The sequence below is a fragment of the Hemibagrus wyckioides genome, linkage group LG17 (assembly GCF_019097595.1).
Source record: "Hemibagrus wyckioides isolate EC202008001 linkage group LG17, SWU_Hwy_1.0, whole genome shotgun sequence".
NCBI classification, from domain to species: Eukaryota; Metazoa; Chordata; class Actinopteri; order Siluriformes; family Bagridae; genus Hemibagrus; species Hemibagrus wyckioides.
This window is the reverse complement of record NC_080726.1, coordinates 18,135,029-18,148,635: the sequence shown is the minus strand read 5'-3', so window position 1 is coordinate 18,148,635 and position 13,607 is coordinate 18,135,029. Positions and strand designations below refer to the sequence as shown.

General features: G+C 41.4%; 2 protein-coding genes across 7 annotated transcripts in view; both read right to left on the bottom strand.

Annotated features, from left to right (window-relative positions):
- Window positions 1-1,566: 1,566 nt before the first annotated feature.
- aasdhppt (aminoadipate-semialdehyde dehydrogenase-phosphopantetheinyl transferase) lies at window positions 1,567-6,337 on the bottom strand. The gene is made up of 6 exons (XM_058412986.1): window positions 5,904-6,337; window positions 5,279-5,507; window positions 4,396-4,517; window positions 3,303-3,464; window positions 1,915-1,983; window positions 1,567-1,829 (listed from the first exon to the last, which is right to left on the bottom strand). The coding sequence occupies exons 1-6, from the start codon at window positions 6,045-6,047 to the stop codon at window positions 1,671-1,673; spliced, it is 885 nt and encodes a 294-aa protein (XP_058268969.1). The 5' UTR covers window positions 6,048-6,337; the 3' UTR covers window positions 1,567-1,670.
- Window positions 6,338-7,357: 1,020 nt separating this feature from the next.
- The window catches only part of gria4a (glutamate receptor, ionotropic, AMPA 4a), a 58,610-nt gene continuing 52,360 nt past the window's right edge, over window positions 7,358-13,607 (bottom strand). The window contains exons 14-16 of one of the 6 annotated variants that reach the window (XM_058414199.1): window positions 13,078-13,192; window positions 10,262-10,393; window positions 7,358-9,989 (exon numbers count right to left, since the gene is read on the bottom strand). In XM_058414199.1, the coding sequence (XP_058270182.1) occupies window positions 9,876-9,989; window positions 10,262-10,393; window positions 13,078-13,192 (361 nt within the window). In that variant the 3' untranslated portion in view covers window positions 7,358-9,875. Of the gene's footprint in view, window positions 9,990-10,114; window positions 10,394-11,869; window positions 13,193-13,607 lie in introns of those variants that run through there. The other 5 variants (XM_058414196.1, XM_058414194.1, XR_009207018.1 and 2 more) reach the window with 5 other exon arrangements.

Sequence of the window (13,607 nt, the reverse complement as noted above, 5' to 3'; positions counted from 1 at the left end):
TGTTGTTGATGATGTGTTATTTCATCGTGACCTCAGGCAACCATTCACACAGATTACAACAGTGGACATGGTGTGTGTGTGTGTGTGTGATCAAAATCAAGTCTATAATATAACCAGATAGAGACAGGCAGCAGTGATGATTAAAAAACAAGAGACAGAGAGAGAAATTACGGTAATATATGGAAATTGAATCTAGTAAGTTGAGTGTGTGACTCCACCACACACACACCCTTCCTGGGTCAGTGAGCTTCATCACTGCAGTTCCTTCAATCAGCTGCTGCATCAGTAATTACACGGCTTAATCCGATTGGCCGAGTGTGATGAGGAGGTAATGAATGAGTAACGAGCAGATTAGTGTCTTAATGTAATATTATGGGATGGGTCAGGAAGGGATCACGGAGATATGGGCTCAATCACGGACGGCAAAACAGTGCAGCTGTCTGTTTGTTTTTTTATATATTGTGTTGTAGAGCGGTCATTGGCAGCTTTGAGGGGGATCTTTGCAGGATTGCGGGTTGAATTTGGTCTCGCTCCTCTACGCAAATCATCTTCCACAAGGTTACGAGAATCTCTGATGGACTAGGCCAGGCACGTTCTTCCTGATTTGTAGTCTTGTGGAAACATCCAGATCCGGATTCATGGCTGATGAGAGCAAATTCTTCTCGAACGTGTCCTGGAACAATGATGCTTGCAGAGAAGCAGCATTATATCATGATGCTCCCACCTCTGCGCTTCACCGTGATATGATGTTCTTGTTAGGTCTGATGGCAGAATGTTTCAGAGTTCTGATTTGTTAAAGGATACATATTTTTTTTGCACCATTTAAGATCACATATTTCTCCCATATTCTGATGTTTGATGGTCAGAAGGTCAACTGCATCTGCAGGATTCCCTGATGAGCACGGTTTTTAGGTGTTCCTAATAAAGTGGACAGGGTGTGCATATTTAATGTATTCATTTCACTGATTTGATTTGAAATTCATTCCAGCAGTCCAAGTGCTGTATTACACACTTACATACACCACTCAGTCTGTGTGTGTGTGCATGTCTGAGTGTTAAGTGAGTGCGGCAGTAAGTGTGTAGCCTTCAGTAAAACACGCCTTAACACGCACACACTCGCTTCTTCTACACCTCTATCACTCTCTCTCTCTCTGTATGAGATTAGCTCAGTTGGCGAACACTGTGCGTTCCAGTCACCTCGGTGTAACAGGTGGTGCTGCTGTGGTAACAGGGAAAAGTGTTCATGGGAGAAAAGACGAGGTGGGAAAATACACACACACACACTTTACCATCATGGTGGGACCCCCCCATTTGTGCACTCTAGTCTTTGTGCGATTGTGTGTGCGTCTTTCTCATTCTCTCTCATGTCTACATGCACCCAGTGTGTGTGTGTGTGTGTGCGTTAAAAGAGAAACACAATGGCACTAAAAGTCAACAGAGAAAAACACACAGCACAGTTTTTTTTTTGCTTAAATGTCAAAAGGAGGCAACAAAAGAAAGAGAGACTGAGTGAGACAGATGGAGAGAGAGAGAGAGAGAAAGGAAGAAACAAGATGAGAAACATGCTACTGAGCAGCCTGGTTTATTATATACACACACCTAGGGTGTGATGCAGAAATACATCACTTCTCTACACCATCACCATATGAAATCAAACATTTATACACCGCTTATCCTTCGCTCTGCCGCAGCGGTGCTTCCTGTTTCCTCCTGAAACTCTCCCAGTGGGCGGGGTCTTCGTCTGAAAGGGGCGTGGCCTCTTTCATCAGCTCACTGAAGCTCAGTACGGTGAACCCAAGAGATGTGGCCTCTGCAGGATTCCCAGCATCCTGTGAGAACACATAAAAAAAATTCCCATGTGAACTGAGACTGCTCTCATCTAAAACAACACCCGCTCTAGCAGCCTGCACTCACGCTCGGGACGGAGCCGTCAGGTTTTCCCAGCGCCACGGCAACGTGATGGTGTTCGTCCAATAAACACTCCTGCAGAAGACAGAAGGGTAAAATCAGCTCGGAATAACAAACTGCGTCCTAACCACCTGAACTTCAGAGGTGCCAATATTTATGCTTAAATCCTTGCATTTACATTCTGCAACTTGAATCATTTGCTTAAACGATATCTCTTGTATTTGAAAGTGCCAAAAAAACAGTCACTTGTTGGTTGTGTAAGTATTCACCCCCCATGTCAAAAGAGGAACCACATCAGGCTGCAGTTACAGTTACAGCTGTAATCTGTGGTTTTTCTGGATCATGGCTGAACATCTGGATCCTGATCTCAGATCGGATGGAATCCACGATCACAGATTCTCAGTCTGATAGATGGCTCGGTCATTTCTACTGGGCTTTGAACCACTCTAGAGAAGCTATGGCAGTGTTGTCAAGTCTCCTTACTAGTGTAAAACGAAATACTCCTTCATCTTCGGTTGCACCTTTACTGTACAGATTAGATAGTGTCAAACTTTTTAACACTTATTTTCTGTAATTTGCTCATTCTGAAGTCTCCGACTGACTACTGCCTTTGTCACAGAGAAAAGAGAAAGAAAGTATGCCATCTCTCCAATCCACAAATATGATGGTTGGGATTAGAAGGAGAGAGAGAGAGAGAGAGAGAGAGAGAGAGAGAGAGAGAGAGAGAGAAAAGGATGTGGACGTGCTTCCTATCAGACAGAGGGGAATTTCACAGCAGGAGATGGATGAGAGGAAAGCTGATGTTTTCTCTTGTTTTCATGAAAGATGGATTAAAGAGTGCAGTGTGTCACATTCACACGACCTCTCTCTCCTTCTCTTCCTCTCTCTCTCTCTTCCCCTCTTTCACACACACACAGATCAAAAAGACTGTTAGGAGAGAAAACAGAAACAAACCAGATCTCAGAGTGGTTGATGGTCTGGGAAAGGTTGTGTGTGTGTGTGTGTGTGTGTATTTGTACGTTAGTGCTGTCCTTCACTCCTATATTACATACTGAACTGAAACTGGATAAGATGCTTATTTAATATTCATGAGCTGTCACAAGGGGGCAGGGTCACTAGATGATTGACAGCTCAAGTGATGGCACAGAGTTAATGGGGACATAAAATTCCTCAGACTGACACACAGACTGCACTTCATCATTCCTACATACGGTGTGTGTGTGTGTGTGTGAGAGAGAGAGAGCTAAAAATTTCACATGCTCTTCATGATAAAAGGACATTGTCCTACTTCATCCATCACCTCTTATCACAGTCTCACTCTCCGTCTCTTCAATCACCTCTTATCTCTCTCTCAAACACACACACACACACACTCTTTCTCTCTCTCTTCTCACCTGAAATGTCCAATCCTCCTCTTCCTCCTGGTCCAGGTGCATTTTGGTCTGGCAGAAGACACGCCCCTCCTGCATCTGATTGGGCGAAATGTGAAACTCCACCCTCTGCAAGTCGAAGCCAAGCCCTGAGCCAATTGCTTTAATGAAGCTCTCCTTCAGAGCCTAACACACACACACACACAGTCTGAATACAAGACTTTGTGATCAATAGGTTGAGGCATATGTATGTATGTGTGTGTATGTGTGTGTGTGTGTGTGTGTGTGTGTGTGTGTGTGTGTTTGTGACAGAGAGAGAAAGAGACAACACCACACTCCCATCACTGAGTCATGTGTGAGAGTGATGATATTACATTACCATGGCAACAGTGATCAGCATGAGAACAATCAGCATGTAACACATTTTTGCACACACACACACACACACACAAACAGTTACCCATGGTTTCTACTCATTCTTTAAAAAAAACCTGTCTATTGTTTTCTTTTCCTCTTGTACTTTTCCTGCTGTTGTATAGTAGAAGCCACTCACGGAAAACCTCATATGACACTAACCACACGCGTAACTGTAGCAGTTTTTCTAAAATGATAAAATGCACTTACAGTGACACCAAGTGGCCTCAGGTGGAAATGCGCTGCTCAGCTAGGAGTATCTTTACTAATCCAGCCGTAGCTGTCTGATGTGAGGTACCTGAGGTGTTACTGTCAGTCGTCACTGATGACACTGACGACGATGACCAATGTTAGCAGTTCACCAGCATTAGCTAAGCTAGCCACCGAAAGAAATGCAACACTGGATTCACACTGACCCCCAGTGGCCACTAGTGGAACTGCACAGCTCCGGTAGGAGAATCATTAGAGTCCACATCCTCCCCCTCTCTCACTGTCTTTCTCTCTTTCACTCAGCCATCAAGCCACATCTCATTTACCTGCTGCTGTATTTCATTTATTTATTTATTTATTTTTGCTGTCACCACATTTCGGACTGAACTTCAATTCGCTGCACAAAGCAAATGTAACTAGAGGTTAACAAATGGTTAATTAAGGATAAAGAAAGGAGCAACACTGACTGTTGTTTGTGTGTTGCCATGGTTACCCAGTGTCTGTAGAAGAGGTGCAGCTGGTCCCAGTCGGACTGTGAGGACGTGATGGTGCGCCATTCGAACTCAGTGAACTGACGCTTCATAATGCGGAAGAAGTCCTGCACGGAGCTGCTGCCTGACACACACACACACACACAAGAATCAGCAGTGTTCACTTTCCTTATAAAGGAAATATATGAAGTAAATAGTATCTGGCGAGGTTGATTAAAATGAGACACCGTAGGCTGACGCTGACACCCAGTGGTCACTAGTGGGACTGCAATTTATTAATTAAATTTCAAATCAATAATATTATTATTATTATTATTATTATTAATAACTAGAGCATGGTTTCACATAACCATTAATAAAATGTAAATTAAAAATATAATAAAATAGAAGAATCGTCTTCATGTTTCATCATTCAGGCTACTCTAAACACTTGCTACTTTTAGAAAACTGTTTCACCCTTAATCCTGAATTTTGTTAATGTCCAACTTTTACTCAACTTTTTCGCTTGATGGAGATAATGGACTCTGAACAGATGGACATAATTTACTGTCTACTTCCATGTGGTTTTTAATTATCTGTCAATTTTATAATTAAAAATAAAAAATGAACAATGCACATGTCCTAAAAGTGATATCAGTCCCATAATGTAATTAGTTTTATTCTCAGTGGACACTTATCCAGGTCGCTCTGTTTCTGTCATCTCCAGTAGTGCTATACTAGGAACTACAAGGAGTCTTACAGTAGGTACTGAGACAAGAGGGCAGTTTGGGTTACACAGATAATGTCCAGAAATAAACAAAAACAAATCTGAAGCAATAAAGTTAATAATAAAAGTATAATATTGCCTCCTGATTGCCTCTGTTCTACCTGAGGTCTCACTGTTACCTGGTCTGACGGTCTTCATCACGTCCACTCCCACCTGCCTCCCGCGTTCGGCCGCCAGCACGGCAAAGTCACCCTGATGGGAGATGTTGAAACTCAAGGGGGCGGAGCCTGAGTCAGAGGAGGCGTGGGCCAGGTAGGGCTTCCCTCGGGGAGACCGGTCCAAGCGGAACCCGTTCCAGGGCAGACCCATCTTTACACACACCAGCTTCCTGATCAGCAGACGACCAGCCTACACACACACACACACACACACACACACACACACACACCATTAATACCACCTTGCTTATTACTATAAGCTGGTAGACAGACAGACAGATAAACAGACAGACAGATAATTTAATAATAAGAGACAGACAAAGAGAAAGATAAATAAACAGACAGAAAGACAAATGGACAGATAGGCAGATATAGTTAAACACACACACACACCATCAATACCACCTTATTATTGTAAGCTGGTAGACAGATGGACAGATCAACAGACCGACAGACAGATAAACTGGTAGATAGATAGATAGTTTAATAATAAAAGAGATAGACAAACAAAGAGAAAGATAAATAAACAGACAGAAAGACAGATGAACGGATGGACAGACATATAGTTAAACACACACACACTCACTATTGCTGCTTTGGCGTCTTTGGCAAACACGAACTGACCGATCCGTTCTCTCTCCTCCGGTTGTATACAGCGCGCGGCCAGCAGCCACTCTGACCGGCTGGGGCTCCACGCGCCGCACCGGAACGCCCAGCGCGCGCCCTCCATCAGCCAGCTCAAAGTCGAGGGCGCGAGCGTTCGGTTGTTTATGTCCTGTCTCCCGAACTAACACAGCAATCCTTCATCACGGAGTTCTGCACGCGCTCAGGTATTAAAGTCTGTTGTTTCCAGTCACGTGTGCATTTTAAATGACAGAGCTACTCTAATAACAGCCCATATATATATATATGTATATTATATTTACATAAAATACACGTGACTAAATCCGTTTTTTCTGGACCGGTCCAAAAGTGCAGAAGGATAAAAGCTCGTGTCTGTTTGCGCACGCGCAGTATCACTCCCGGAAGCGTTTCTGTAAAGGGGCGGGACGAAACCGCGAGCGCGTTCCAATCTAAACCTTCAATGACTGACTAGTGCACTGTAGCTCGCGAGGAGCATGCCAAGGCGGCGGCGTTCCAAACCGTTATGACTGTTTACGTTTGAATTTCAGTTCCCGCGCTTTGAAGGGCTTCTCTGTTAACGTGGGTTTATACTGCAGTGTTATTTACACGTCTACCATATTATACGAAGGAAGGATTAAAATAAAAGTGTAGAAAACAAAACTTTGTTTTTTCCCCCAAAATTGTTTATATTAGAAAACAAATAACTAACAAGCTAGACATTTTACACTTTTTAAACACATTTACATTTCTGGCATTTGGCAGACTCTCTTATCCAGAGTGACTTACAAAAGTGCTTCACGTCTCTATCACTGAATACATTAACACTGGTTCAACAGGTCACAGACTTAGCATACCATCAGCCTATAAACAGGGAACAGGGAAAGGTGCTTCAGGAAGAGGTAGGTCTTCAGCCGTTGTTTGAAGACTGTTCGGACATCTAGGGGAAGTTTGTTCCACCGCCTCAGTGCCAGAACAGAGAAGAGTCTAGATGTATACCTACCTCTTACCCGGAGAGATGGTGGGACCAGCCGAGCAGTGCTAGTGCTAGTTAGCTAACACATAGCTAATTAGCCAACTTAACTTGCTCACCTTGCTTTCACACCACCGGATCTTTGCCTTACATTACCAGAGACTTGAAACATGAACATGGCAGCATACAAAGCCGGCTTTTTAAGTAAATGTCTGCCCAAGTTTGTTATTGCAGACTAAAAACGCTTGTTAAAAAGAATTCTTCAATTGTGAGATAAAATCTGTGGTCAGGCGCTAATCGCTAAGTTCTGGCAGATTTACTAAAATCTCACAGCGACTGCCGCTACGACATTCGACTAAAAGTCACAGAGCTAGACAGCAAAACCCAGGCATATCAGATTTTTTTTTACATTGATAACAAAATGTTCATGTCATTAACACCAGCAAAAAATGTGTTTTATTACTCAAACTCATCTTTATTTATATCTCTTGAGCAAACGATGAAATAAAACCAAATGCAAAATGAAAAACTAACCAAACAAACAGAAAGAACAAACTTTTCTTTAGGGTGTGGACATACACAATGCCGCAATACACTTTTTCCAGGCACTTCGCCTCATGAATCTAAAGCATGAATGAACTAGGCCACTTGAAGTGTACACTTGTAGTATAATGGGAGGAGTGTGTAGAGAGCATTGGCGGACCGTCAGGGCCAGCAAGGCCTTCTCTGCTGGCCTAAACAGCAGTGATCTGAATCACTGACTTGCATTTTAATATATTTAATACATTTTTCCATGAATGTGTATTAAATTATTCCTAATAGTCTATTCTCTACATTTTATAGCTTTTTTCTTGGTTGCGCTGCTTCCAGTAGTGTATATTTATGATAAGAGTATTTATCCAATCATATTTCAGCCAGTGGCTGACATCATGTGTTGCCAGGGTGAAGGAAATCTGCCTTAAGGCCTTAGTGCAGGCGCCCGTGGCTTAAAATAAGCGGCAATTAAATTGTTAAATTAACCAATCAGATGTTGAGTTGGCGTCACTGGGCCATCTAGCAGGCATACGATTACGTCAGCAATTTCCCGTCCTTTGATTGGATAATTGGAGTAGTCAGAGGCAGCGAACCGCACATATACATTGTTTCTATATTCGCTGCCTCTCATTTCGGATGCTGCGTCCTCCGGAGATTGCAGTCATAATGATGGTATAGAGGTGGATTAATTCAGGAAGGACACCAGTGAAGGCCTAGGTGTAAAATGCACGACCCGCCTCTGGTAGAAAGTAACCCTTCAGTAGCTACAACAATGCAGCTGAAATTTGCTGTAAGTTGGCTGCTAAATTCTAATACCAAATTAATGCTAACACTGGGGGAACTTATGACTAGATGTGTTACGCTGTTTGCAAATGAATTGCAATCTGTCACTAAACTGGATGATTTTGAAATATTTGAAGAATATTTCAAATATTCAAACAGTTCATCACAGCAAATGATTACAGAAATCAGGTTATTTTAGAAAAGTTTCAGAAAATAACAACAAATCTATTTCTCACTAGTTTGATTTTAGGCGCTAACCCAGAAACCAGAGTCTCCCTATTAAACTCCTCTGTAGCTGTGCTAGCGATAACAATATCCTCCTGACAAGCGCTAGCTCTGGATCTGGATCCATTGGGATGCTGACCAGCGTCTACAGGGTTACCTTCATCTGCCATTTTGGAAAAAAAGGAAGCTGATAATTTGGAACAGTCCTTAAGATGGCCAAGTGGATTCAGTCAATCAGGGGAAGTGTTTAAAAAGCGTATTAGAGCTCAAGTGTTGACAGAACAAATGGCATGAATTCTCTCTCTCTATCCCACACACACACACACACACACACACACACACACACACATTATGGTGCTCTTTTAGTTTGTAAGTCTCTATAATACTATGCACTCATTTCTCTTTACAAGTGTGCATATAAAAGATTTTGTGTTGTCTTATATTCATTATTGCGATGAGTCATTACCTAAAATCAGGTGGGATCCGTGTGTGTCTACAGTTATTTACAGTAACGGGGTCAAAGCATGTATGTGCACATAGTGTTCTACTTCCTGTTAGAATGTTCCCAATTTCTTATTTTTATTGTATTTTTTTTTTTTTACAAATTTAATTTTTGATCATTATTTATTGATTAGCAAACATTAAACTATGGGACTAAGTGGTGTTTTTCTGCTTGTAAATAAACTGCTAATTAGCAAGGCTAATATGCTACCATAATCTGAGCTGCATTAATCCCAAACGCTAGCGTTTGATAAAAGTCTTCAGAGAATCAGGGACACGTGTCAGATGTACTGTATCACAAAGAAGAGTCATTATATAAACAGCAGCTAGCTGATTTCCTGCTAGCTAACAGTCTGCTAGTCAGTGGTTTGAGTGGGTGATTAGCACACGCAGCACTGCTGTTGTAGATTTAAACCTGACATATGATCATATGGATAACACACACACACACACACACACACACACACACATAGACGCTCATATAATGTATAATGTGTGCATAACACCATACGAACACTTAAACATGAAATGAGCACTGTGGAGAATTCTGTGGGTTAAACTGGCTGAATGCTAGCATTTGGGACAGAGCGCTTGTTCTCAGGAGACTAGGTGTCATAACCGAATAAAGGAAACATGTTGATACCACAGGAACTGTATTCAGCCGGACAGTTTTCTGGTCTTCTGGGCATTTTAGTAAGTGGGTGGGGTTTCGGTAAAGATGTAATAATATTAAGGCGTCAAGAAATCCTGTTGATGCGTCGGCTCCGCCTCTTTTCCCATGGACGCACTGAGTGTCTGTTTGTGTACATGTTTGTGTAGTTCTGTACAATTCCATAAAGGAGTAGTCCGGTTCAGCAGGAAGCATGGCGTCGTCAGCAGAAGGAGTGTGACGTAAGGCACAGCGTGAGGTTTTTTTGGTTGCTATGGAAACTCCATGGCATGGGTGGGGCCGGAATCCATAAAGGTGGTCCCTTTTTCCCCTGTGATCCACAGCCGGAGTCTCACTCTCACTGCTTCGGTGAAGGCGAACTCTAGAGAAAGGGAAGGAGAGGTGGAGTCAGAACGCACCAGAATTATGATGTCATAAAGACCTACACAATTCATATAAAGATATTCTCAGCAGAGAAAGAGGCTGCTGAGGGAGAGTCAGTAATCCTCACCCTCTAGATCTTTATGCCATCCGAGCCGTACACGTTGTAACCTTCTCTGTACGTCGCTAAGTTCTGCACGCTCGGGCTCGGGCTCGGCACCGGACTGAAGTTCAGCTCGGCCGACTCTGCTTGTTTCTGCTTCCACTCTTCCGCCCGTTTCTTCTCTTCCGCCCGTGACTTGTAGCAGAACTCGACGAGCGCCACCAGCATGGCGAGGCCGAGCCCGCCCACCAGGATGTAGAACACACCCGCTACATTGCTCAAGCTCAGCGCCTGAGAGCTCTTATCCTGAGAGTGTCCCACGGAAATGGAGGGAGAGAAGGAAAAAGACGAGTGTCAGGGACGTGTTATAAAACCTACTGTTTTTTTTTTTTTTTTAAATACATAAAGACATTATTGTAATTACCATTTCAATCAGCTAATTACATAATTATGCTAAATTATTTTTAATTATTCTGCAAACAATTCACATAAATAATCTCATATTCCTCTGATATAAACATACATCATATCTGTTTTGTAGGTTGATTAAGGTTTCAATTAGGTAATGAAGTACACCCTGCATGCTAAATGCTAATCTAATACTAATATTTTTATAGTGTTTTCATTTATCAGTTAATGTTTTTTTGATGATCAAATTGGAGCAAAAGTTTCATAATCTGAGTTTCTGAACTACTACATCAATCTTTCAACAAAACAATTAATAATCCATGCAACATATAATACACAGATTTGTTATAAGTAGATTCGGATCTCTAACATTTTTTTTTATATTTATATAAACTATTTATATTTTTTATTTTTTATATTTAAAAGTTGTAATATCCCCCCCCCACACAGAAAAATGCACTGATGAAAAGTTAGCAAAAAAATTTGAATCCTAACTGCCAGCTGATGATGTCATTGTTACAGCAGCTGACCAATCAGCTTCATCTCACACACTATTATTTATTTATTTATTTATTTCTATAATTCTGTTTTTCTTTTATACTTGAACTGTATTACTTTAAATTTTTCTCTATAGCGTTCTATCATCTATCCTTATCCTTATTTTTAAGTTAGCAAAAAAATTGAATTCTAACTGCCAGCTGCTGATGTCATTGTGGACGTTACAGCAGCCAACCAATGAGCTTCATCTCAGACACTATTATTTATTTATTTATTTATTTATTTATTTATTTATTTATTTATATAATTCTGTTTTTCTTTTATACTTGGCATGCTTTACTCTTATTCTTTCTTATTATTTCTTACACTTTTTCTTTAGCTTTCTATCATTATTTATTTCCTTATCCTTATTTTTAAGTTAGCAAAAAAATGTGAATTCCAGCTGCCGGCTGATGATGTCATAGTGGCCGTTACAGCAGCCGGCCAATCAGCAGCTTCAGTTTTTCTTTCTCTAATTTGGTTTTTCTTTTACATCTAAATTTTCTATTTTTTATGTTTTTCATTTTCCGTTTCCTTAATCCTTATTCATTTTTATTTATTTCACTTTTATTAATTTATTTCTTTTAAATAGCTTTTTTCTTTCCTCATTCACACTTCTTTTTATGAATTAGTCACTTCTAAGCCTTTCTTTCTTTCTTTCTTTCTTTCTTTCTTTCTTTCTTTCTTTCTTTCTTTCTTTCTTTCTTTCTTTCTTTCTTTCTTTCTTTCTTTCTTTCTTTCTTTCTTTGCAAGTGTATCATTTCCCCCAGGAAATCATTATCTACTTTTTTTCATTATCTACATTATTTTTTGTTTCCTGTGGTCGCAGAGACTGACCTTACTTCCCGAGTCCTTGGGTCCACACTCGCCCTTATCGTACCACCACTTGTTTTTCAGTTTGTCTAAGACTCCTGCTTCACTCAGTTTCAATACTGCGAGGTTTACTGGGGTTCTTCACCGGGGGAATAACATAAATAACATCACACGCCATGTTATCTTATGTTATTATACACAACAGGACACACAAACAGGAAGTGACAGAGCGATGGTTCCACAGTACACGTGTGCAGGGCTCTTAGGAGTGTGTGTATGTGTGTGTGTGTGGAGATTGTTTCGTGGAGCTACAGACGTCTGTGTGTGTGTGTGTGTGTGTGGAACTTCGCTCTGTCACTGTGTAAAAGGCACGTTCTGCCACGTTTCAGGCATAAACATTTCATTTATTTCTGAACATTCTAGAAGCTCATAAAGGTAGCATTTTATGCTAAGTGGCATTATGTGAAATATTACTCCTATTAATTTACTAACACGTCTGAGAGAAATGTTGATATACCCTGTGTTGTTTTGTCTAGTTTTTCACTGCCTTTCCCCCCCCACATGAACTGTATATCACTAGCTCAACTGGCTATCGAATCTTTATACATCCCCTGAATGAACATCATAAAACATCACTAGCTCACTGCTCTAGCATGACTTTCATTCCTCACAATCACTCTCAAGCTTCTCGGCCTCGCTACACTACAGTTAGCTCTGTGTAGCTGCCTAACTTGCTAATATTACACAGCGAGTGATGCTACATGGCATGTTATGTTTTGTTAAACATGTAGCTACATGTCACTGATCTACAGACGCAAATCTGTCATTGTGACACTTTTATGTGACTTTTAAAGTAAGGATAATGAGATTAGCTTCTTCACAACTAGTCTTGGAAATATTGTAACCTTAGATGTGTAAACTATTCAAAAGGTGTCAGGAAAAATCTTCTTGCTTCACCAGGCGCCTTCAGTAACCCAATAGCAAACTCGGTTGTGTCCCAACATGCTAGCTAACAGTGTTCACCTGATGTTAGCTACCTAATCAAACTGTGTTTATTAGCTAGATTTCTATCAGACTGTGTGATGTAGCTGTTTGTCAGCACCCCCTTCAGGCTGGACAGACATTTCTTGTTCTGATTTTTGTGTGTGTTATACTGTCATCATGGCAGAAGTCTCTTTTACATCACGTTTTATTCCGTTAGCGCTCTTTCTGGGCGCAAAACGGTGGCTAACCTTAGCGTCTCCGCCCCCGCTGCCACACTCGCCTTTGTCGTACCACCATTTATTTTTCAATTTGTCCAACAGGCCTTGTTCATTCAGCTTTAGCACAGCCAGGTTCACAGCGTTTCTTCAGTTACACACACACACACACACACATTAACACACCACACACACACACATACACACACGGTAAGGGAAGGGGGGGGTTCAGGGTGACGCTTACATACGAGACGGGAGAAAGAGGGTGATAAAGGTGAAAGACAGGAGGATGTCAGAAAAATAGGAACGTGTGAGAGTGAAGAAATGAGAGACATTGGAAGAGGAAAAAAACGGGATGGAAAAAGGAAGAAGAAGAATGAAGAATGGAGAGGAGAGAGGAAGATAGGGGAAAGGGATGCGGGAATGAAGAGGAAATTAGAAAGAGAGAGAGAGATGAAGGAAAAACGAAGGATAGGAGCAGACAGAGAGGGTGAAGGAGAAAGAGAGATGCAAGACAGGAGAGAAGGAGAGGACGAGAGGAGAAAAGACGAGCAAGGGGAGGA